The 26,947-nt window shown below is 41.8% G+C and overlaps 1 protein-coding gene across 1 annotated transcript; it reads left to right on the top strand.

The window, feature by feature from the left end:
• The first annotated feature begins 867 nt into the window (after nt 1-867).
• LOC119161156 (NPC intracellular cholesterol transporter 2) lies at nt 868-25,015 on the top strand. Its single transcript, XM_037413508.2, has 4 exons — nt 868-1,149; nt 14,564-14,662; nt 21,150-21,328; nt 24,452-25,015. The coding sequence occupies exons 1-4, from the start codon at nt 1,050-1,052 to the stop codon at nt 24,533-24,535; spliced, it is 462 nt and encodes a 153-aa protein (XP_037269405.2). The 5' UTR covers nt 868-1,049; the 3' UTR covers nt 24,536-25,015.
• Nucleotides 25,016-26,947: the final 1,932 nt, after the last annotated feature.

Raw genomic sequence — 26,947 nt, 5'->3', positions numbered from 1 at the left:
ACGTATAGAGCTGCAGAATCATTACTTATTTTCTTAAGACCACATAATGACCGGACCCGAACGTGCTGAATCAGTCGTGCATACTTAATTGAAGTACGTTGCTTCAGACTATGATCATGACTGACAGCCACTTTTTAGAAGACGCCTACAAGTCAAAGCTTCTGTACAATTCGGTGCCCCTTGGACAGCCCATACACCAACAAATGTGATTCAATCATGACTGCGTGGACCGCGTGAGCGTTCCGGTAATACCGGTGTCACACTCCCACTTTTGATAATTATCTAGTATGATCCGGTTCAAATTTCGTGATCTTGATTGACTCCTTTACGCGAGCGTCCAAAGGCACAGTGAATCAAAGTTGAGAAATTCGATTTCGACGAGGTTTAATCGTGATCAGCAGTACAACGTGTGACACAGGTATAAGGTTACACAGACACTTCCAGGACACATGATCAGCTCTCTGCAAGCGCTGTTTTCTTTGAAGAAGAAGTATCAAGTGGCCGAACGCATTCAGGCGGAACGCTGGATTCACATCTCAAATTAACGCGGACCTACGTCAACCGCAATAAGAATACACTGACTCACGCACACGAGGAGGCCAAACGAAAAGCTGAAAAGTCGAAAGAGTAGAACGACAGCACTGATGAATAAAAATAAAATGGCAAACACACAAAAGAACAGGAGGAAGAGGAGGGGGGAGTGGCTGATTCAGCTCGGACAGACGATGCGCTAAGAAAAGCAGAGAACCTTCGGGGCAGGCGATAGACATCGAATCGCAAACTGGTTCTAACGCTCGCTGGCGTTCGGCGCACGCGCAGTAGACCGTCACCTGAGCGAACACTAGTCTCGACTTTTTTGTTTTTATTCTATTCTCGAGTTACTGCTTTTGCTTTTCCCCCCAGTATTTCTTGCCTGCGCGTCGTCCAACGGCCGATAATCGCCTTGTCGTTGTAGCGACGCCAGTCCGACGGCTCCCCTCGTTTTAGGAGTGCTGGCCGTTGCCGTCACTGAAGGACGACGACGCGGGTTTAGAAACAGACGAGTCGCGATGGCTGACGGACGCTGGATTTTCGCTGTCCTGCTGGTGCTCGCTGCTTCAGCTGACCTCACGTCGGCCGTATTCGACGTCGTGGAACACCAAAAATGCGGTGCGTACGCATAGACCAAACGTATATATCGGTGTAAGTACGCGAGCGTCGCGGTTTCCTGCTCTCAGAAGCTACAAGCAAGAGCCCTTTTAGCGTGAAGACGCACCCGATTATTCAACGCAGAGACTGACCAGCTTGATTGGTGCTCATTAACGTGAGGAAATAGCGTTCGGTGCTGTCGCGTTTCTTAGGGTCTCTTCACATTTGAAATTTAACCACTTACACACTCAGCTTCCGGCCAGCTTTCTCTTTCTTTCTCTTTTTTTCGATTATCGGATAAACGCGGATATTTGCCATTAATTGAAAGAGAAGGGGAGAAGAGGATGTCTTCATTTAGATTAGTTTTGCAGGGTCAGCATGCTTTCCTGCTTGCGTTTTTGCGTCTCCATAGCAGCGGGCTTCCTGAAATAGTTCAGTGTTAACTTTTTGTTGACCACGAGCAATTGTCAAGGCTACCCGTAGCCGCTGAAACATTCCAGCGGGAAGTCTGCGTGTTTGCTCGAATGAACCTGCAATGATTACTTGCTTCCAAGGGCATGGAGCATGGCACGAAAGTTTGTTTTGGAACACCTGTTCTGTCACTTTCCTATAACAACCTTTTCAAACTTCTTTTAAGTACAGAGATGCTCAACGGCACAAATCAGAGATATCAATGTACCTTTCCGATACTGATTAGGAAGGCACAATTACGTTACCCACAAGTTAGTTCGAAAACTGGATCATTGTTGATTACATAGATCGGTCAGGAAATATAGAAATTCAATTGTGGGAACTGTGAATAGTATTGGTTTGACAACATTACCACCAGCGTATTTGTTTCTTGCTTGCCTATTGATTTTTTTACATACGCGTTGAGAGTACCCCATTTGAACAACACGGATGATGGGCATGGTGGAAACTACTAACTGCCCTTATACTAGATTACTAGTAGGTGGATAATGAACGAATAATGGAAAGTAGTTCCAGCGGCAAGAATGTGGACGCTAGCTAATGTGGGTACAAAGTCTGCTGTGTACAAGGTATGTGGCAATTACCGAGGTGACGGGATTATCTGTCAGCGAACTATTTCTCTTTTTATGCTCTTTCTTTCACGACTGAAAGCGTATCTTCCTGTTACACAAAGCACTTAAGTATAGTACACAAAACGATTTTTTTATCTTGTGTTCAAATGAGATGTCAGGCAAAACAGGCAATAATACTCTGTTTGCACTGAGCAGCAAACAGTTCAACTCAGTGAATAACGATATTCACATTTCTACATTTCTTGGTGTTGTTCTTACTCCTTTGCATATACAAGCAAAATCTCCAGAAAACCTTTTCCACCGCATAACAGTATTCCCTTGGTAGCTTTGACTGAATTAACCACGAAGAGATAAATTTCTCTAAGCAACCTGAAAAATACTCAAAGATAGTTTTTAAAAAAGAAAATGCTTTGTTCAAGTAATGAGCATAGCAATGTGGCTTGCATAGACTAACCTTTTCGCACAACAAATTACATGTAGTGATTCCTTGTTCAAGGTACGGGATGTTGTCGGGTTAGTTGGTTTATAGTAACAGCCCGCTTGTTTATGCGGAGTGTAGACCACACATTAAAACGCAGAAATAAACATACACATGAAGCATGTGCTTTCATATCTTCATGTGTGTGTTTCAAGTGTTTTTCGTAATACTGAAACCTGTATTTCATTGTGCAGTGTATATGCACTACAAAACACTACATATTGTCAATTATTAGCGGGGTTATTATTATTTTTGCAAGCTGCCGTAAACGAAACAGTGTCAGCGTTTCGTGCCGGGACAATTACTTGTCTTCGTTACAGGCCGCCAGAGTTAGCTTGATCATAGCTCTTGAACGAAATATCGTTAACATCATGAGAAGGTTAGAATTGAGTAGGTGACCAACCTTCCCCTGCTAAATAAACACATGATCCGCTAGCGCTAACCGAGCAAGAAGAAAAAAACACATAACAATACCACAGCCTAAAGTTTCTTACATTGCAGCGGCAAATGAAATCCTCAGTGAACGATGCCTGAAGCCTACCAAGGGGGATACCAAACCGGCAAGCTGCACTGCCGCTGCTCCTTGCCCCCCACCATTCTCCGAATCCCACCTTCAACATTTTGTCATCATTCATGAGCGGATTCTGCATATATCACCGTCATTTACAGCATATGTAGTTATTTGCGGACAAAAAGGATATCATAAAGAGTGTTCATTATTGCTTAATCGGTACGTTTAAGGCTATAACGCTATCTCCAGCTTTGCTGTTCAAGGAATAAGAAGTTGTATTGGGGATGTTGTAGGGCTCAGCGAAGTAAGGAAAAATGAGGCTAATACAGTGCTGAAAAGCAGACACATTAATACTGCCGTGAATTAGTTCGCAGAAGGGAACTAGGGGTGCGGTTCCTTATCCACAGGAATATCACTGACAACATAGAGGAATACTATCGCTTCAGTGGGAGGGTGGCAAGTATCGTAATTACATGTGGCAATTACATGGGAAGTGTCGTAACAAAATGTGCGGGACGCTTCGAGCCATGATGATCATTTGGTTCAATGCTTCTACGAAGACTTAGAGTCAGCAATCAATAAAGTAACGACAGCGTATCTATATAATAATGGGTGACTTTAATGCCAAAGTCGGCAAGAAACGGGCCGGAGACCATGCAGTGGGGGAGATTGGCATAGGCTTTAGGAATACCAGAAGGGAGTTATTAGTTGAGTTTGCAGAACGCAATAAAATACGGATATATAATACCCTCTACAGAGAACGGGCAAACCATAAGTGGACGTGCTTGAGCCCAAATGGTGAAACTAAAATTGAAATATACTTTATTCCGTGTGCATAACCGGCCATAAAGGATGCAGATGTAGTTGGTGAAACTCGATGCAGTGACCTTAAAATTGTAAGAGCTCGAATTTGACTACACCTAAAGAAAGCACAGGCATAAACCTATACGCGAGAAGTCAACTAATTGGATAGCGTTGAGAGGGACAGAACAAGAATTCAGAGTATTGCTTCATGATAAATTCGTGGCTCTAAACGAGGTAACAGACATTATTCTTCACACAATGAACGGAAATCTATCTAGTATGATCCCCGATTTTTCAAGAGCAGTTGGAGGTGCAGTCACTAGACAGGACCCGGGCAAACTGTCCCAGGAGACGAAAAATCTCATTAAGAGATGACAAACCACGAAAACCCGAAATGCAACAGACAAAATAGAGCTATCAGAGCTTTCGTAGTTAATCAATAGACGTAAGGTAGCCGACATATGAAGGTATAACATGGAGAGAATGGAACATGCGGTAAAAGGTGAAAAAACGTGAAAGCTGCGAGGGCACGCTCGTGCACAGGCAAAAATCGAATGAATGCTCTAAAGGGCATTGAGAGCAAAGTTACAATCAATTTTGATGGTATAGTCAAGGTGGCAAAGGAGTTCATATAGAGCTGAACAGACACCAAAGCAACCAGGATGATACCGTAAGAAGCAATACTAGCCCAGATGAATTTGCCATCCTACCAGTAACGACAGGGTAAATAATAAAAACTCTAAAAGCAATGGGAAATGGTAAAGCTGGTGATTTGGATAACGTGACAACGGACCTGCTAAAGAATGGCGGAGACATTGTGTGAGAAAAACTCGCCACCTTATATACGAATTGCCTCTTGACAAGAAGAGTACCAAATCTTCGAAAAACGCCAACAGAATTTAAATTAATAAGAAAGGAGACTTCAAGGATTTGAAAAGTTAGAGGCTGATCAGCCTATTGTCAATTCTGAACAAAATATTTACAAAACGAATGGCTAATAAAATTAGGATAACATTAGAATTCAATCAATCAAAAGAACAAGCAGGATTTCGTACAGGCTGCTCTACAATGTACAATATTCATACTCTCAATCAGGTGATAGAGAAATGCGTACAGTACAATCAACCCCTATACACAACCTTCAAATATTATGAGAAGGCAAATATTATGAGAATGCCTGTAAAAATGTCAATTCTAACGCTACCGGAAGTGATTTAAATGGCAATAAGACGGTTTGGCGCACCTTTTCCAATATGGCTCAGCGTGGTATACTATCATTTTTTGCGCCCACCATTTCCTCTGTGCTTTCCCGTATTCGCCAATGGCGGGTACAGTCTCCGAACACTGGCAACTATTTGTCTGCTATTCTTCACCACTCTCCAGCATCTATACCACCTTGCCCATATAACGTATACCATGTCACTCACCACTGTCCACTATAAGCACCATCATTTCCAGCATACCCAAAAATATTTTCACTCTATCCACCATCTTTTCGCGTACACACCACGGCAATTTTTCCGATAAGGTAACCTTTTCGTATATATGTATATGCCACATTAATAAAGTAATTTAAAATTTGTCTTGAGAAAATACATATTTAGTGCTGTCTTAACCAAAAACCTTTTTATGCAATACCGAGTTGTGTAGTAGTACACTCTTATGATCATAATATTTTTATCAACGCTCAACGTCGTTGCCGCAGTAGCGTAATATGCGCTTTTATACAGTACGAGGATTGTGAAACATACAATTACAGGTGGCAAGGTATGTACACGTTTATTAACCTGATGTCTTCACACTGTCTGAGTAGCCACATATACATAGTTATTACTGTCCCTTTTAGCTTTAGCAGAGACTGCAAAAATGGAGGGTGCATCGAAACAGAGTCGAACCAAACGCATGTTCTTCCTACTACCTTAATGTGGCTATATTCATTTTCACCCTAAAGAACTTACTATTCATGTTAAAACCCAGCTTTTTAGATACTGGCGTAAAATTCAAAGTATGAAAACAGAGTTGCAGAGCACCTATAGCAGCCACTTATTGAATGGTTTCTTGTACGATGCACCTCACGTAGTCATTTTTTCTCGCGCTGTACAGAAAGCCCGCGAAATATAAAATATAAGCCATGAGGCACTGTCATATTTAGCGCCCTGTTTTGAAACGCAGGAAAAGTGACTATGTGAGACGTATTGAACAAGAACCAATTGAATTGATGACTGCTGAAGGTGCTCTATAAATCGGCCCCTCCGGCCACTGTGATGAGAGCTGGCTGACACATGCGTCAATCACCTCCTTTATCATGGCTACCTTAACTAGTTCCTTAGTCATTTGGTGCTAGGGCTAAAACAAAACCTCCGGAGCATAAAAGAGCGGTGAAGAGCCGTTAAAATATTTGAACTGCATAGCTATGTGCGGGTAAGGCGTGCCTTTCAAAGAGATGCGATGTTCTCTTAGATAACATTCAGGCAGTGCCCAGTTTTCCTAATATACGAAGCACAACACGATAGTGACACACCGGTGCACGACCCCTGAATCAGAGTCAACAAACTTCTTTTGATGGTTCACGTACATCACATTATTATTTTCCTTCATTTGCGGATACTTTGGCGTGAATGGTTGCCCAGACCCTCTATATTCGGTTTTTCTCAGAAAACGGAACGCGGACAACATATCTTGTAGCCGCCTTTTGAAGCCTGGGTGACACTGTTCTCCGTGCCTGTTTTCCACGGGCTAAATACTGTGATAAATCTGTGCCAGCTCAACCAGGGCTCACACTATTTCTATGTATCTATCTATCTATCTATCTATCTATCTATCTATCTATCTATCTATCTATCTATCTATCTGTCTGTCTATCTGTCTATCTATCTATCTATCTATCTATCTATCTATCTATCTATCTATCTATCTATCTATTAATCTCTCTGTCTGTCTGTCTGTCCGTCCGTCCGTCTGTCCGTCTATCTATCTATCTATCTATCTATCTATCTATCTATTTATCTATCTATCTATCTATCTATCTATCTATCTATTTATCTATCTATCTATCTATCTATCTATCTATCTATCTATCTATCTGTCTGTCTGTCTGTTTGTCTGTTTGTCTGTCTGTCTGTCTGTCTGTCTGTCTGTCTGTCCGTCCGTCCGTTCGTCCGTCCATCCGTCTGTCTGTCTGTCTGATGTTATATTGCATGAGAATTGGTTGGGAATTGCTTAGTCAAAGCAGAACTTTGAAGTGCGTTAGGACTTCAAAGACCAGGCTAATACCAGGAGCTTCTCTAACTACTACTGCGCGAAAATGTAGCATACTTTGAAGATATGAAACTACTACAAATTATTGATTCTTGAAGTTCTGCTCTAATCATCGATGTTTCGTCAAACCTGAAGTATTGGCCCCACAGAGGTATCAAGCAAACTTTTGAGTCTCTACACTGGCTTGACCATACTAGGCAGGTTTTGAATACTTTTGGGACCCCAATGAAATGGCGTTGAGGCCACTGCGCATGCGCAAAACCCAAACCAAGTTTGGGGTTTGCGTTGGGGGCACTATTTCTCGAAATAAGCGGCAAATCCAAAGCTTGCCTCAAAAGCTTTTTCTAACACAAACGCGATGGCACCAACTGAAGTGACTACTCTCGGCCAGTACTCGAGTGGCCGATAATTGCGTGATTGTTCAAAGCGCCATAAACCTTATTGAAAAGCTCTTCGCTTCTGCTTGACCCAAAGCGTGCGTGCGCAAAAAACTTAGGGGCCCCTATTCGAAAATTCCCTACTGACTTCCTCTATTTCATGTCATTTTATAAGCACGTATGTACGCTAATGAGTGATTATCAATATTACCACTACAACTACTCCTACTAAAACTACTACACCACTACCAGGCTCTTCTTTGCTGATTTCTAGCATTACTATCAGCATTTCCTAGGTTCCTAAATATAATCAAGCTGACTTATGTGCCATTTAAATATTTATTGAACCGCGGCGTAAATTACCTAATTTTTTTGGGTGGGAGTTTGACCTTCCCCTTTCAACTTTTCTAGAGAAATTTTAGATAAATATATCTTTTGTTGTCATATCTTTCCACACAAATGTCTCTACTGGTTTTTAGTCACTCATAACTCGTATTCTAAGGTACTAGATCAAAAGGTGTCAAGAAGAGCTCTGATTATGTAAGATTTCGGTTTGAAAGAGCATTGACACTACTGTCTAGGAAGCTACTTATATGTTTATAAGACTCACGATCGATTCACTTGAAGTTAATCTGACAAAGTTCGAGCCTCGAGTCGGAGTGTGCCCACCTCAAAAAAATTTTCGTGAGTCCGAGTGAGTCCGCTGCGCAAAAAATAATTCATGAGTGAGTCTGCGGGAGCTCCACAGGCTTTGTGGATCTGTGACTAATACTAGTACTTATGCTAATAATAATAATATGTTGTAGGTAACTTCTTTAACGTACCCTGGGACAACCATAAGGGCTTTATGCAGCTACGCAGCAAAATAAAAGAATAAAACAACAATACCATACAGAAAATCTTTAAAAATAATTGAACAGTGAAGACATGCAGCAAAAATCAGCCATAAATGGGAAGAATAAAAAGTCTATGTGTGCATCAGAAACAAAAGTGAAAAATAAAGGGCAATGGCCACAAATATATTGCAACCTTCCTGAAACACGGGCAAGAGAAGACTCTGTACATGGGAAAAACTATTTCAATACAGTGAAGAGCTGACGCAAAAACATTGAGAGTGGACTGTAAAAAAACATCAGGACTATTGAAGTTAACATTATAGAGACTTCGTATTTTGTGAGCAGTAGAGTGTTGAAAAAAGTTGACAGGTACGTGAAATTGTTGATTCTCTGTGAGCGAATCACGGGAAATCTGAAAATTTACCCAACTAGAAAGTAAACTGTAGGATATCATTCCATGCACTAGTACGTAAGAAAATATTAGGTCAGCGCGATTTTTTTGGCAGTGTAGTGACGACAATGATAACAATCTGGCAGCACTAGAACGAGATCCAGATTTACTTCCAGCAAAATGATGGTTGTATAAGCTTATTATTGTTCTCTAGGCCCCCTAAATAATGTCACTGCAGATTTTGCAATGTCATTCAAGATCACAGATGTATCTTCATGTTGAGGAAGACATACTACAGTGTAAAATTTGTGGAAGGCTGTGGAAGAACTGAATTCTTGGGAGATTGTACAAACGCACCTGAGAGAACGAATATCATGCATAAGAGCACGTTTAGTGTGAGGAGAAAAGTTTTACATGCTATCAAAAAGAACACCAAAATCATTAACTTCATATACGTTACTTAAGAACATGGTATTGACAGAGTATGGAAAGAACAAGATCAATTTTTTGCTAGATATACTCATGAACTTGGTATTTTAGATATTCAGAAAAAAGTTATTGTTATCCCACCATCCGGAGAAAAACAAACCTGACTGCAGCAAGCGACAGTCATTAACTGAATGAATTTAACGGATTGCAAAACGAATGTCAGTGTAAATTAAAAATAATAGTGGGCCTAATTCTAAAACTACTTCACTAGTAAGATTGTACATGGAAGATGTTTGGCCAATTGCGGCCACATAAAAAGATATATTATGGATACAGCTGTGCAGGAGATTCACAATAGATGAATAAACATCAAAGTTTGCAAGTTTAAACGAAAAGAGTCAGTGGTTGACTAAGTCAAAAGGTTTGTACAGATCACAATGTACCACATGAACCTGTCCTCTCTGAAAAATAAAAAAATTTGCGTCATAAAACTAGCCAGATTTTCGGTAGTTGAGCGTCCAGAGAGAAACTTCTGTTGATTATAAATCAATGAATAATTCGATTTAACATATATAAATTGTGAAGAGCCAGCTCAAGGATCTTTGACTTGCCACACAGTAAAGAAATTGGGCGATATTAGGAACATCAGTTTTTCTGCCCTACCTAAATGCTGGAAAAACACGACAGTTTTCTACATGCTGTAAAATGTGGAAGAGTTCAGACAATTGTCAAATATTTTAGTCAGTACTGGGGCAAACATACTACCAAAAGCCTTTAGTATGGGGGAAGGGATGCCATCTGGGTCAGACGATGAGGACGGTTTGAAGCACTTATTGCATAATCAGATGAGCGTTTCATTCAGCGATATACCACTAGATGTGCGAACTGCCTTGGGCTGTTCTACTATCTGAGTCCTAGAGTCTGGTGCCTTATAAATGGATGAAGAACGATTGAAAACACTTAGCGACGGCATGCACTTCGACACCGTCCGAATTCATTAGCCTGTAGGACTCCCCACATATGGTACACCGTTTGCTTACATGCTTCCAAAACTCAGCTGGTCTGCCAGAAAGATGTTTTTCTAATAATGCAATATGTAAACTGTGCTCCTGTTTACATAGGCGTTTAGAGAGAGCTGAGAAAATCTGCACTCTTCCTTCTACTTGCTGAATAGAGAATACTTAGCCTTCTTGAGCGCGCAATATGTATGCTTCAGTGCACTTATAATTTCAGGGGAAAACCAGTGGAGGTATTTACGATGTTTAGGTGCATATTATGGTATAGACTAACACATGCTGTTCAATACAAGCTCCTTAAACTGCTCAACTTGTCCATAAACATCAGGTTTCCCAGTAAGTTGGAACCAATCAACGGCTGACAAGTAATAATAAAAGCCTATGTAGCCCCCTCTCTTGAGAGTGAATCTTGGAGATTTCTTGAAATGTCTGCTGTAGCTTGCATTCTTGGCACATGCAGATAATCTTACTTTAGGTTGTGGGCGGAAAATTGTGAGGATGAAGAAAAGAGAATCCAGAGCGTGAAACTTCAACGGGTTTATTGTTTGAAGGACAGAAATCCAAGACGTTGTTTTTGCAAGTGACAATTGTGTTAATTTGCAGTAGAGAATCAAACACCAGAATATATAGGAGCAGGCTGCACTTTTTCTCGATGAAGGGATCAGAAAAGGCAAGCGTGCTGCAGTCTATTCTACGCACATTGAAGTCACCAAGAGCAATAATTTTGTGCCCACTATGAGACGAAATCACATGCTCAATGGAAGACATGATATCATGAATTAAGCTAGGGAAATGTTGGTTGCTATATCGGATCATCCCATCAACCTTTATTTCTTGGCGTTCCAGGCCGATATTTCACCAGAGAGATATTTCGAAAGGTTTCAGATCTTTCCGTCTAACAGGTTTCACTGACTTATCAATGGCAATCAGCGTGCCACCACCTTCCTGTTTGATTGCACTGAAATTGCGATCGCTGCGGAAGGTGGTGAAGGTCAGGGCGAAAAGCCAGATGAGAGAATTTCAAGGTACAGCCAAGTTTCAGAAATAAAAATAACAGGAAAATAAGACGAAAGAACATCAGCGAAAAACTCGTTTGTCTTGGTACGTGGAGCACGAGCAATCTGGTAGAGAATTTCCACGTTACACGCTGATTCTACACTTGGCACTAGCTCAGAGGGATGAAGCTTGTAGTTGTTCAGCACCCACCAAAAGGCTTGTAGAGGCGTCTCTGAAGCCGCATGCAAGGGTCATTCAAGGCCTGTAGAGTTAGCTTGTCAACCTCGAAGTAAAAAGAATATGTCTAAAATTTAGTTTGAAGGCGCCGGAAAAAGATGAAAGAGAGATACAATGAAGCAATATGTTTTGTGATGTCAGCAGCACTGGTGTCCGGGCTGCGATGTTGCCGGCGATGTTGCCACCCGCAGCGGCACACGTGCAGAAAGAACCGGGTTCTGAGCTGCCTTCCTGAACGCAGCAAGCCACAACTTCGTCTTCGCTAGGCTTAAGGCTAGCATAGCTTGGTTCACACAATTTGCAGCAAAAGGAGCGAGATCCAGACTTTCCAAGTTGCAGCTCTTCATCAGTTCACTTTAGGAGAACACGCTTTGAGCAACTTTTATAGCTAAAAAACTGCTGCTTACCGAAAACCGGGCAGGAGCAGAACAAGCATGCATCCCGGCTGGGAGCCTCATGGTACGGGACTATATAGTCCTGCATAATTGGACGGCGATATAATCAAAATAATAATAATAATAATAATAATAATAATAATAATAATAATAATAATAATAATAATAATAATAATAATAATAATAATAATAATAATTTGAAATTTGGTGTTACGTGGCTTGAATAGACGACGAAGGTAAATGACACCCCCAAACAAAATAATCATGATATGCATATCATGTAAAACATGACTACATGCTACCCTGATAGCGCGCACTCGGCCGTTTCGCTAGCTCCACATGTACCAACTTTGGTATTACGTGACGTGAAGGGAAGATGAAGATAAATGACACGTCTGAACATGATAAACATGATATTTGTATCATGTAGAAATGACAATGCTACACTCATAGCGCGCTCACAGCCTTTTCACTAGCTCACGTGGGGTGGAATGACAACAAAGGTAAATGACATGTCTAAACAAGATGAATTTGACATGCGTGTGATGTAAACCATGACTAAATGCTACTCTCACAGCGTGCTCGAGGCTGTTTCACCAGCTCAACGTACAGACAAATTCCACCGGACTTACGTCACGAAAATGCGGTGGCGCTGTCTTGGTAGGCAAAAGACGCTCTGCCTACCGCAGTTTCTGCTGGGTTTTAATGGTGCATGTGGTGTTATCAGTCAATCAACGAGAAGAAAAAAACGGTATGCCGACGAACTGCGTTGTAGTTGGATGTGAGTCGCGTCTCACAACTTAGTTTTGTTTGTTTGGCGCACATCGTAGCCCCCAGCGCTTATGGCGGAAGTTACATGCGAACGTCGCTATAATTTTACCCATAATGTCGACATCGGCTTACCTGTGTTTACAAACATGGAATGGTTCTCTACCGATCTTGGTATCACGTGACGTGAATAGACGACGAAGGTAAATGACACGTCTAACCGTGATAATGATGATATGCGTGTCATGTAATACATGACTGCAAGCTACCCTGATAGCGTGCATGCGGCCGTTTCGCTAGCTCCACGTATACCAAATTTAGTATTACGTGACGTGAACGGACGACGAAGGTAAATGACGTGTCCAAACATAGAAATATTGCTATGCGTGTCATGTAAAACATGACTACATGCTATGCTTATAGAGCACTCGCCGCCATTTCACTAGCTCCACATATACCGAATTTGGTATCAGGTGGCGTGAATAGACGGTGGAGGTAAATCACACGTTGAGACTTGGTAATCATGATTGGAAGTCACGTACGGCATTATTTACGTCCGCCTCCCAACAGTGTGCTGAATTTAAAGTGACATACCAACCTTCCTCATTCGCGCTTCGCATATCATAGATTCTTACTAAACGTGAAATCTGCCAATTATTCGCTTTGCCGTCTCAGTATATATTTTCAACATCACTTCCATGACGGAAGTTTGTCAACAGAGCCGTAGTGGGTCCCTTCATAAGACTCTGCCGTGCTCAAAATTCTTGGGGAGGGGAAGGTCTAATTTTGAGGCTATATAAGCTACTTGACGCCAAACAGGCAGTAAAAAAGTGTTCCCCACTCACCATTATGTCTACAGGCAGTGTGAACTGCCGTTCTAATGTTTGATTGACATATATACCCCATAAAGTGTAGCATGGGGGGAAGGGGTAGTCCACCGTAGTAGCTCAGTTGGTAGCACGCTATTCGCAGATCCAGGTTTCGGTCCCTGCCCCCACGGCATGTCGCCTTTTCATCCACTTTTTTGCAATTAAATTACAATTACTTCTTTTAAAAACCTCTATATTCTCCTTGGCATATTTGGGTATTAGTTTCCATTATTAATGTAAACGCGAGCTCTTCAGTGTACACTTCTTTCCTGTAGGCTATGCTAGTGTGGAACCTGATTTGATCACGCCCCATTTTCGATCTGTTGCGGTTGTCACGGGATGCGACTTCCGTTTGGGCGTCCACTCAGCAACCAAAACTTGAAACGTCCGTATAAACTTAGCGCGAGCCAACTCAAAGAATATTCATTACTGGTACTACTGCAACAAGCTGGTGACAGCCAAAAATAACATGAAAGACGTCGCGCGGACGTCAGTTGACAACGACGTTCCAGGAAATGTTGCGTCCACAGAACACGCACTGGAAATACAAGCATTATGGAAAGTACCTGCACTATAATAGTTATATTGCACACCACAAAATAACCAATGAGTGTGACGTTGTGTTTCTATTTCATCCAGCTCCTTCTCTGCCTCTTTCTTTGTATCTTTAACGTTCAAATATCCCCCATTCCTTTCCCCAGTGTAGGGTAGCAGACTGGTTATACCAAGCGGTTAACATCTCTGCATGAACACCCTTAAATGCCTATCTCTCTCCTCTTTCTTTCTTTCAAGCTTGTTCGTGGTTTTCATCGAGAAAAAAATAATTATTTCTTTCATACGCGCGCAGGTGCCCAATTCACCACCGTTACTTTCGCACTAAGAGTCAGACGTCGAAGTTAATGAATAAGCGCAAAAATCTCTTTCCTGCCTCAGTGACGCCATGAAGTAGCTCACTTGTTGAAGGTCACAGTGTACGTTATATCGTGTGGTATTGAAAATATGTTTCCATGGCATCTTTTACCTGCAGGGGGCGAGTTCTCGCAGATCAGGATTGAACCCTGCCCTCAGCTGCCCTGCCATTTCAAAAAGGGCAAGCCACTCAAGCTTCAAGTGGACTTTGTCGCTGGTTTGTATCGTCTTTGTCATCCACGCTGGGGCACTAGGGCTTCGTGACCCCAGAAAGCTTTCAGTAACTCGGTATAATAACTACTTTGTTACTTTTTACGAAAACGTACAGTCAGTAATTAATAAAGACATAGTATAATATAGAGATGGGCGACTTTAGTGACAAAGTAGGCAAGACACGGTCCGGAGATCATGCATTGGGGGAATATGGCATGGGCTCTATAAATTCTGGAGGGGAGTTATTAGTATAGTTGACAAAACGTAACAATTTACATTCTTGAATACTTTCTAAAGAAAATGGGCTAACCGTAAGCGGATGTGGCGTAGTCTTAATGGCGAAACTAAAAACGAAATAGACTACATTATGTGTACTCACCCAGGCATTGTACAGAATGTAGAAGTAGTTGGCAAGATCCAATGCAGTGGCCATAGAATGGCAAATGTTCAAATTCTTCTAGATTTAAAAAATCAAAGACATGAACTGATACGCAAGGAGCTAAATAATTAGCCATCTATGAGAAAGAAAGTACAGAATTTCAGAGTTTCGCTTCAGAATGGATCCGCGGTTCTACGTGACGTAACCAACATTAGCACTGACACTAACAAAGATAATCTGACTAGTATTAAGGAATAGTGTTCAACGTAAATTGAAGGCACAGTCACTGGCAGGATACTGACGAAGTATCCCAGGAGACGAAAAATCTGATTAAAAGACGACCAACCATGACAGCCTGAATTGCAACCGACAAAATATAGCTAGTGGACCTTTCGAAATCATTCAATAGGCTTAAGGTAGGCGACATCAGAACATAGAGAGAATCGAGCCAACTGTAAAAAAGTGGCAAAAGCCTAAAATAGAGAAAGGCAAACTTGTGCAAAGCAAAAATTGGATATATACATTAAGAGACAAAAAAGGCAATTCATAATCAACATGAATAGGTTAGTTGACAGTGCGCCAGATTTCAAAAGAGAGCTGTACAGAAGCCGAAACAACCTGGATGCTCTGCCACAGTGATCTAGCGGCTAAGGTACTCAGCTGCTGACCCGCCGGACGTGGCAGTAAACCCCGGCAGCGGCGGCGGCATTTTTGATGAAGGTGAAAATGCTGTAGGTCTATGTGCTCTGATTTGGGTGAAGAACCCCAGGTGGTTGAAAATTCCGGAGCCCTTCACTACAGCATTTCTCGGAAATATAGGGTGTTTTTGGGACGTTAATCCCACATATGAACCAATCGAAACAACCAGGATGTTATTGTAAGAAGCGGTGATAGCACAGAGAAATTCGACATCCTACCGGTAACGACAGAAAAAGTAATGAAAGCCCTCGAAGAAATAAAAAGGGCAAAGCCACCGGTGAGGATAAGGTGGCAATGAACCTGCTGAAAGATAACGGAAAAAATGTGTTAGAAAAACTGGAACCTTGTGTACAAAATGTCCCTTGACGGAGAGCGTATCAGAACCTTGAAATAATGCCAACATCAATCTTAATGTATAATAAAGAAGGCTTCAAGGACTTGCAAATTTACAGGCCGATCAGCTTAATGTCCGTTCTCTACAAACTATTTGCGAAAAATAAGGGGACCCTAAACCTTCGCTTTTAGGAGTTGAACGAGATTGCGACATCCAGTTCACAGTGCGTACTTCCAACTCTTAGTGCAAGAAACCTGTTCGAATTTGCTGTGCATTAACTACGTGGCCTTAAGGGATCATGTGAAGTCGCGTGGTTGCCTTTTGTAGTGGTGTACCAGCTTTCAACCACAGGGCCATTACAATAATCATATATTCTAACGCCCGTTGGCAATGGACGCTTGACAATGCATTATTACTGTGATATTTCATGTTGCATTGTGAAGCCTATATATACAGCACGCGCGCGTTTGTGAAGCATGGAAGCTAGTTTCAGTGCCTTTCCAAGCAGAGGAAGTTCTTTTCTCTGTTCTCACAAGCAGAGGTGTGACCATGTGGTGGAACATCCGCTTGACAAGCAGACGAACCGTGTTCAATCTTTACTAGCACTCCAAGAACCCTGGTTTGGTCTCCGCCTTGCTACTGGGTTTGGATCATTTATTTATTTTATTTGCATCGTTCTCGACTTTTTGGTCGCGCGTAATATGATGAGTTTTCGTTCACAATTAACGGCGGCGACGCCGACGCCAACACCCTAATTTCTGCGAAACAAGCTCTTTAACGCGATCGCGTTCATACTGTATCTACCATAATTTGGACGACGTTAGAGTTTAGTCAACCAAAGCACCAAGCAGGATTCTGTACCGGCTACTCCCCTCTAGACCATATTCATACTACTAATCAGGTAATACAAAAATGCGCGAAATGCAACAAATCCTTATACATAGCATTCATAGATTACGGGAAAGCGTTTGGCTTGGTTCAACGACTAACACTACATAAACCTACAGATAGCGATCTACACTGGATCCACAGCAACCATAGTTCTCCATAAAGAAAGCGACAGAATCCCAATAAAGAAGGGTGTATGGCAGGGAGAAACTATTTTTCAATACTATTCACCCTACTCACCATGTTTCGCTCTGTCGAGACACCAGCAGTAATGCAGGAAACACGAAATCAGCGCATCGACGAACACTACATAAACATACTGAAAGGAATCTACAGCAGATCTATAGCAACCATAGTTCTCCATAAAGAAAGCGACAGAATCAAGGGTGTATGGCAGGGAGACGCTATCTCTCCCATACTATTCACCGCATGTTGACAGAACGCTTTCAGGGCCCTAGATTAAAAAGAGTTAGGAATCAGAGTTAATGGAGAGTATTTCATTCACCTGCAATTCACTGATAATATCGACTTGGTTATTAACTGAGGGGACGAATCACAGCTCTTGATTACCAAACCTGACATGGAAAACAGACGAGTAGGTCTGAAATTTTATATGCATAAAACATAATGTGCAACAGTCTCGGAAGGTAACAGCAGTTTCCGATAAGTGGAGAGACGTTGGAAGTACTAAAGAAATGTGTCTACTTAGGACAGGTAGTAACCGCGGAGCCAAACCATGAGAGTTAAATAACTAGAAGAATCAGGGTGGCGTGGATTACATTTGGCAGACATTCTAACATTCTCAAATCATGAATGGTAGTGTGCCACTAACCCTGAAGAGTCAGGTATACTACAGCTGCTTCTTACCGGTACTTATTAACGGAGGGTTCAGCTTAAAGGGGGTTCAGCTTAAAGTGAGAGCGATGCAGCAAGCGATGGAAAGGAAAATGATATGTGTAACCTTAAGAGACAATGCAGGAGAGTGCGTCAGGGATCAAACCAGGGTTCAGGATATCATAGTTGAAATCAAGAAGAAGGAATGAACATGCGCCAGACAAGTGGCGCGTAGGCAGGTTAGCCACTGTTCATTCAGGATAATTTGCTAGATTCCCAAAGGAGGTGAACTCACGAGGGGAAGAGCAAAAGTTATGTGGCCCAATAATATTAAAAGTTCGCAGGTAGAACGTGCCAGCAGAAACCCCATGACCGCTTTGATTGTTGGGTCATGGGACAAGCCTTTGCCTTGCGGTGAACGTACTCAAGCAGATGATGATTCGTTTTAGGTACAGTGCACCTTATGGGTTCTGGCTTTGCGCGTCTTCATGCACCAGTCTTAAAGCGTAGTGTGCCATCGTAGCCTTGATTTGAAGGTGTGTCCTGCCATTGACCCTCTTGGTAAACCAAGTGGCAAGTAAGACGGCACTTTGTCGCTGGAAAATCTACCGAGAATGCATGCTCACCATGAGAGACAACACCACCTGTAATTCTACGAGTGTACATAAGACAGTGCGTCGGCTTAGGAGAAGCACTGTTATTGTTTCCGTGGTATATGCTGTCTGCGATTGGCACTGGATGCTGTCTCACCGCTTGTCGTCTCACCGCAATTGACGTGTTGCTGCGGGAAACACCCGTTCTTCACAGATGCCCGAATTTCCCATTAGTTGAGCTTTTTTTCACAGCCTAGTCATCTAAGGAAACATAAATATTTAACAGCGATCTAAATTGTGAAGACACTCTTGATGAGTTTTTGCCGTCATCGTCACCGCCATGTACCATTTAAAGTACAAACCGACAAAATCGCCTCCGGCATCGTATGTTGTTCTTGTGAGGGGAAGCATGCGAGCGCTTGAAATTAATGCGGCTGAAGCTGGGAAGAAACGAACCGCCCATTCCATCGCACAGAGAGCGCATGCAATAACAGCATCGCATGTGCAAGGGCTGCCTTCCATTGCTCCTGTAGCAGAGAGGAAACGCCAAGCATATCTTGAAGGGGCATGAAGTAGCGCTGGAAGAGGTGGGGAGCTGCGCCACCACTTCATGTTCAGATGAGTCACTGCACGAAAACCGTTTCTCACCTTGGAGCGGTCTTATTGCCCTACACTAAGGCATTGCCGGGGTATACGTATGGTACAACCCAAGGAAGGTAACTGTTATAGCCATACTACAATATAGCATCCCACTTAGTTGTCATCGCATCGATTATTTCGACCTTGGGACGAAACGGATTCATTTCTCTGTATTTCGTTATACGCGCATGCTTCATCACGCTTAACACGAGCGTCACGCAGCCTGACCTGGACTGCGACATGTATACACTGACGCCAGAGCCGCGAAGTGTTTACAGATATCTTTGCGACGATTAACATATAGCTGGGGGCTGTCGATAGTGAGCGAAGATGGTCAGACATAAGCGAAAGAGCAGTCGATCAGTCAAATCAAGCTAAACATAAGCTGTCGTAAACTACCGTGAACATATGCAGATATATTTGCAACGCTATACTGTTAGTCCAAGCCGGTTAAGGTCTTGTTGCGAAGCGTTCATATTAAGCATTTTGACGGCTCTTCGTGTTCTCGGTCTACTCGGATACGATAGACGCATCCCATGCGGCTGCCTCATGTCCTAAATATTTTTGTTTTATTCAGAAATAAAATCACATCATCAAAAGTGTTTCAACTCTGGTGTGAAGCTTGTCCGACCTTTAAGAATTCGCATATATATGGTCACTTGTAGGTTTATTTGTCTTTCAACCGCATTCAACCTGCTGGGCTGTTCTAGAAACCTTTAGAAGTTTGCCTGGTTCCTTGTATGCAAAGAACTGCGTAAACGCGTTCACTGAAAGCAGCTCATTGATTGATATTTGGTGTTTAACATTTCAAAAGCACGATATGATTATTAGAGACGCCGTATTGAAGGGCTCCGTAAATATCGACCACCTGGGGTTCATTAACGTGCACCCAAATCTGAGCACACGGGCCTACAGCATTTCCGCCTCCAACGGAAATGCACCCGCTGCAGCCAAGATTCCATCCCGCAACCTACGAGTCAGTAGCCGAGTATACCTTAGCCACTGGACCACCATTGTGGGGTTCCACAGAAAGATCCTGCGTGTACAGCAATATACCGGGTTCTTGAACAAATGCGTCGAAATTCCTGAAAAAACGAAAAATAACAATATTTTCTCGACTCCTTCAGAATTTTTTTTCTGTGACGGCAGCCATCTTAACATAAACGCATCTTCTGTTATAATAATAAAGAAAGTCAAGTTAATCAACTCTTTGACGGGAAACTTAAGTTCTTCACGCGAACAACCCACCGTAGCTTTGACAGATAAAAAAACCGGCCTCCGCTAATGATTGTGGGATAATGAAACTCAAGTTCAATGACTTTAACCTTTGAACTTACTTAATGTTATTGCGGCACAATATTATTATTATTAATAATAATAATAATAATAATAATAATAATAATAATAATAATATATATATAAATGATAGTTTCAGTGTGGTTATCAATGCAGTGTAATTTCGTTCTTTCTTCCTACATAAAGAGGCGGTCTTTACTGTAATCACTAGGCGAGGTCTACATTTATTTCTATGTTCTTTTGGTCACTCCATTGTTCTCTCAATATCTCTGGACATTATGGGAAACAATTTCATGAAGAAGTTTCTTAGTTTCGTAGGCAACTGTCTACGAATATTCAAAACTGAAATCGCACATTATGGCTGTAATTTCTGAGTGCTTGATGAATGACCTACACTACAGTTTAACAATACAATGTACAAATTAATTTATTTATTCGAGGCATCAGCGTGGTGCAAGGAAGACCGCTTTTTAATAGAGTACCAGAGAGATAGTTCTGTCAGTTAAATACCTGAGAGATACTTTTTTCAGATATTTTGCCACAGCTAAGCTACAGTGGTTACGGTGCTCGGCGGTTGATCCGTAAGACGTGAGATCGATACGGGCTGCTGTGGGCACATCTAAAATGGAATCGATCTGCAAGAGGACGATGTACCATATGACATCAGCAGACGTTAAAACTTCCCGGGTAGTCAAAACTTTGTTTTCAAATTTTTGTGAAGCGAGAACAGCCTAACGCATTCAGAATAGTTTGTCGTTGCTTTGGTAGAAGACTGAGACGCCCGTGTGCTGAAATAAATATCTAACGCCTTCTTTTCGCTCGTGTACAGCCGAGAGCTTCCAAAAACTGGAAATGAAGCTTCGAGGCGAGCTCAGCAACAAAGTGTGGTTGCCGTTCCCTGGCTTCCGCAAGAACGCCTGCAAGAACAGCGGCCTCACGTGCCCACTGGAGGTCGGCAAGTCGTACACGCTACAGTCCACGCTCAACGTCCTCTCAAGTTTTCCATCGGTATGACGTATTTTTGGTGCAGTGACGCTAGGGTAAAACAAGAGCACATATTCGGCGGCTGTTCGCTCATTTTGATCTTTTCAGTTCATGCGTTGGTTGCTAAATAGGTGAGCTACTGAATGGAAAATAGTTCCAAAAATATGACGTTATCTAGTGATTTGCTAGTCTTCCATAACGCAGCTGGAAAAAAGTTCAAGCTTTTAATGTTTTCTCAGTTGGCCACACTTCATCAAAACATATCATGTAATAATTTCATGAGTGCTTTCTGACTTCATGAAAAACTACATGGAGGTGAGAGGCCTTTTCATTTACAGCAATAACCTTGAAATGTCAAGCCCACGTCAGTTTAAGCCTTAGGCTACCTGTTAAAGTCACCATTCAGAAAGCACGCCAAGTTGTTCAGAAAATAGGTCATGAGAAATGAAATGAACATGTGTTGTAGTATTGAACTATAAATGCAGTGGTGCAATATTACTACACCATTTCATTCAAAGTAATAAAGGGGTAATGTTGCTAACTGAAGAGAAGCATTTTTAATTTGTTTTACAGCTGGTAATGCAGCTTTTATTTAGTAGGAGATGTTCTTTCGCATGTAGCCAATTTTTCGTCTAATGATTTTATATTCTTATCAATAAAGGAATATTCAAACAATTCTGAGCACAATAATAATAAGATCTAGCAGACAATCATGTCAAGTTAAAGAAAAGTCGCGTTATTAAAAGTAATTTTGTTTTACATGTGAAGAAAGAGAAGTAAACGAAGATAACTTGCCGTGGGCAGAGACCAAACCTGCAACTTCAGAATAACTCATTGGATGCTCTATCAACTGACTTATCCCCCCATTCGCCTAATGGGCTGTATATGTGGTTTAAACGCAGGAGCGTCAGTCAGTGGCGCCAGTAGCCATGACTGCGGGTGTAGAACAGTCTTTTTCTGCCTGTTTGCCGTCCCGTAGCACGCGATCATTTTACGAGTTATTACGTGATAATATTACGAGCGAGTTTTTCATCCACGTTTTATTTCTTCAGATTCGCATTACATTTACATCGAATAACATCCGCTATACTTTCCTTGGCATGACTGTCTGTTAGATCTCAGTATTATTGCGCCTAACAAAGAAAACGAGCTCTCAAACGTACCTTTTTCTTCATTCATACTGAGGGTCTCGTTCTAGCAGACTTGGTGCTTTTTGGTTGTATGCAAGGGATTATTTTTAAGCTGCCAGTTCGTATTAAAATCACTTGCTACGTGACGCCACACAGGCAGAAAAAGAGTGTTTCCCTTTCGCCCACATGGCTACTGGTGCCTCTGACTGATGCCCTCGCGTTTAATGCACATATATGCCTTTTAAAGAAGACCGCGGGATAGCCGCCATGGTAGCTCAGTTAGTAGAGCATCGGACGCGTTACTCAAAGGTTGCAGGTTCGGTCCCTGCAAACGGAAATTTATTTTTTCGTACCCTTTACTTGAAATACCATTCCCTCTTCTTTTCTTGGCATGATTGTCTGTTATAGTCCAGCTGGTATGACAGTTTTCTCAGCTGGAAAGGATTGTATATACTTACATCTCTTTCTCACCATTGTCATCCATTACTCTTTCTCTTCCCTTTTCCCCTCCGTCATTGCAGAGTAGCGGGCTAGAGCAGGCTGACTTTCCGTAAATAAACCTGTCTCACTTTCTTTGTCCGTTATATCTCAATAATATTGTTTTTAGCAAGGAAAACGAGCTCTAAAACATTGCTGAATAAAACACAAACGTAATGAATGAACCCCAATTTGGTGAAACAAGCCAGAGGACGGCACGCAGAATATACAGGAAAGCAATGTGTCTTATGTATACGGGACAGCACGGTGTACTGTTTTGCCACATTGTTCATACATCAACTAATATACCGAAAAACCTTTGTGAACCAAACCTCAATGGCGCTGTTTTTAAAAGCAGTGAAAGAACTCTATAGATAACGTGAAAGACAGAAACTAGGTGAGCTCGTACAAATGACAAGGACGTAAAAAAACAAACAACTGTAAGGAGGTTTCCTGCAATTGTCTATAGAACTACGAAAATTTCTAACTGGTGAGATGAACGACATTTCATTAGTGACAAACCTGGTATACCAGGTTTGCCACTATGGGTGGCTATAGCCAAATGTAAGGCGATATTGTAAGGTGCAATGTTTGAAAAATGAAGTAAGCAGAAATAAGTAGTGCACCAGTAAAGAAGTAACACGGAAACCAGGCATTGCAATAATCAAGAGGTAAGCAAGATATACAGGTGAAAAATAAGAAGGCAATGACTGACAAAGGGATCTCAATGTAGTGAGCAAACGATCTTATACTCACCTGTACAGCACCTAAGAAGCCATGCAAGCTTGATTAAAATAGTGATTAACATAGCATAAGAGCTCCTATTATATCTAGTGATGAGGCTAGGTGGCCTCTTAACAGTTCAAATAAAAATGCACAAAAATGTTGGTATAACATCGTGATAGTTTTCATACAAGGTCAGGTTACTTTGCTTGGAAATTCTTACTCTTCAGGTGCAACGCGTCACGACTTCAAGTGTGTCAGAGAGATTGAATACTTTCATTTGTAAGACATTTATGGTAAAGACACATAAACAAAAGTCACTTTTTATAGAGTGCAGGCACCGCTTTATTTCAACCAACCGAGTGAGCGGGGACGCTTCAGGAAGGGGTAAAAATAACGTATCTCATCCATGCCCACACCAAGGTGACAAAAAAATCAACAATGTGTGACCAGCCTTTTCGTGTTGCTGAAGCAAATTGCGAAAGAAAATGCATTTCATGTAACATAGGATTTGTAGAGATAAAGCTACATGGAATGAGAGGCCATGTATTTCATAGGACAACCATGCGAAGGTACGGGAGAGACCCAATAATAGTACCAAGGGAAAGGAAAGCACTCGTATTGGAAAATGGAGCAAAATGCGATTTGTGAAGTTACTGATAACATAGCGGGTATCTCCTAAAACTGAATAAATAACAAAAGAATCAGCTGGTTTCATAGGTAATAGGAATAAAGAACGCAAATAGGCCAATTTGTGTTAACATCTACATAAATTTATAAATATCATTCATATTAACCCAAAGCTCCTTCTGCGCAGGTGGACGCCAACGTGGAATGGAGCATGAAGGGAGACAACAAGACAATTTTTTGTTTTCTCGTGCCTGTCAAAGTTGTCGATTAAGCTTTACGTATTTTTCAAAAGTACCAGTTATAATCGGCTTTAAGGCTTTCTAGTGGAGAACTTTTCAAAACGCCCACTTGTAAGCTTTGCGAGCGTTTAAGTAGCCGCTTACAATCATGCCGATTGTATGTGGCTCAACTGCGACTCCTGCAATATGCTCGTCAGCGAGGTTGCTATTTGAGGATGTTGATTTGCCAATGTGGGTATACTATTGAGCATTAAAGAATCGGACACAACGAGAGACGATGTAACACACAAGGCGCAAACTTTAACAGCCTAATTTGGAGAACAGTGACCATTTTTTTACTAGACGTGTAGAAAGCGCATGTCTTGAAGATCACCATCTAACACGTGTACACCCACTCTAAAAGGCAATTTCTTTGACTGGCAATGCTATGGAAGCCTCACTGGCGCACCTCTTTTACAGTTTTGAGATATTATGTGATTCTATAATAAAGAGCGTCGCTTCTATTCTACTTATTACAATTTCTATGCACTTTTTAACATATGCAATCTCTGAAATGATTGGCTAACTAGCCGCCTGACTGATTTTAACTTTATTCGAATGCTCGTGCCACCTGTCGTTAATGCAACGACCTGAATCCTCTACATAATTAGCTTGCAAGTTAAAGGTATGTGGTACAAACTACTCTAAGCTTCGACTTCAAGAGTTGAACGCCATGGCGATTTCGTATTCCTAAGGCCCCGCCACGGTGGTTTAGTGGCTAAGGTACTCGGCTGCATACCCGCAGGTTGCGGGATTGAATCCCGGCTGCAGTGGATGCATTTTCGATGGAGACGAAAATGCTGTAAGCCCGCATGCTCAGATTTGGGTGGACGTTAAGAACCCCTGGTAGTCAAAACTTCCCAAGCCCTCCACTACGGCGTCTCTCATAATCATACGGTGGTTTTGAGACGTTAAACTCCACATACCAAATTATCAATAATTCACACCTTTGAATGTATGATGTTGCTCGAGAAGTTTAAATTGTGAATTACTGCAGTGCCATCAATAAAGTTGAAAGTTGCTTGTGTCAATACAGCTTTCGATATGGCTGCCTCCAGTGTTAGGTTTGGTTTGAAGCACGAGAAACTATGCACGTGAAATGTTTTCGAACTTGCTATGCACCCACTACGGAGTTTTATGGGAATAAGCGCAGTAACATGTGTGCCTTTTGCACTGGGTGGCCGGCTTCAAACCACGAAGTCGTTATAATAATAACTTGTTCCGACGCCCGATGGCAATGCACGTTTTAAAATGCGTTATTACTGCAACATTACATGTAGTATTGTGAAGCCTGTGTACAGGACGCGTGTGTTTGTAATGCCTGCATGAACAGTTTTTCACTGCATTTCTAAGCAGAGTAAGTTATTTTACGCTGTTTGTTCGAGCCAATGCGTGGCTGTGTAGTAGAAAACCTGCTTGCCACACAAACGATCTCGATTCGATCTTTACTTGCATCCGGAAATTTCATTATTTTATGTGCATGTATCTCGAGTATTCGGTTAAGGACAGGCTGAATTTCTGCTCACTACCAACTACGCTGACGACAGCGCCGGATTTTCCGCGAAAAGATCTATTTAACACTATCAGGTTGAAACGCCGGCCAACTTGCCTGATGCCTTTATTCCGGTTCATAAAACCATTTTAAGCACTCAAATGCCTTAGACATGTTTTTCAAGTTCTCCTATTACTTACGTAAAGGACGGTCACAGAATAGACAAGGGTCTAGTCTCGGTTTTAGGGATGCGATGAAGGATTTTACGCTCGGCGTATGTGAACTTTATCAACGTTTTTTCTCAGACATGCAGACAAACCTAGGCTCTCATTGATCCTTCGACTGACAAACTACCTGTTTTGCTTAGCGCGGCTGGTTTGAAAGAAGACACCTGCGGACAATAGCGATTTCAGTGCCAATCTAGTTTGAGAGCGTTATCTTGTAGAAAGAGTATGCCTATTAACGGCATAGTATTGTCATCGTGAATTAAGTAGTTATTGAAAAAACTACAAAATTATTCAAAGAGCAAACAAAAAAATAAGTACTCGAATCTGAGTTTTTTTTTTTTTTGTAAAGCGTGCATTTTTTTATCAGTTTGTGTTTTATATTGTTTTGTATATTTGCTACGCTACATGCTTAATAGAAGCATTGTGGTTCGCTGGCAAATGCAGGTAGCTTCGCAATTATGTACTTGCGTTTATCGATATAGGGCTATGTAAGAAACCGCGGCCATTGTCACGCACTCCAGCCTCTATCTCCGGTTTTTTCCTTGTATGAGACGAAAATAAACTTCACTTTAGGAGAGTTCTACGGACTGGTGCTGGCCCCATCACCCCTGTGTAACACCTCAGGGCTTCTGCAACCACTACGAGGTGCTTTGTCCTGACTAGCTTTTACGGTAGCCGACAGATGC

The sequence above is a fragment of the Rhipicephalus microplus genome, chromosome X (genome assembly GCF_043290135.1).
Source record: "Rhipicephalus microplus isolate Deutch F79 chromosome X, USDA_Rmic, whole genome shotgun sequence".
Classification (NCBI taxonomy): Eukaryota; Metazoa; Arthropoda; class Arachnida; order Ixodida; family Ixodidae; genus Rhipicephalus; species Rhipicephalus microplus.
The sequence above is the reverse complement of the archived record's forward strand: the minus strand, read 5'-3'. Positions and strand labels throughout refer to the sequence as shown.

Bases quoted from the DNA above. Each gene is read 5' to 3' on its own strand.
- LOC119161156 (XM_037413508.2), top strand. From the start codon at position 1,050: ATGGCTGACGGACGCTGGATTTTCGCTGTCCTGCTGGTGCTCGCTGCT. The intron at 1,150-14,563 runs GTGCGTACGCAT...TTTTACCTGCAG, and splicing joins CGTGGAACACCAAAAATGCG to GGGGCGAGTTCTCGCAGATC. The intron at 14,663-21,149 runs GTTTGTATCGTC...GCTCGTGTACAG, and splicing joins TCAAGTGGACTTTGTCGCTG to CCGAGAGCTTCCAAAAACTG.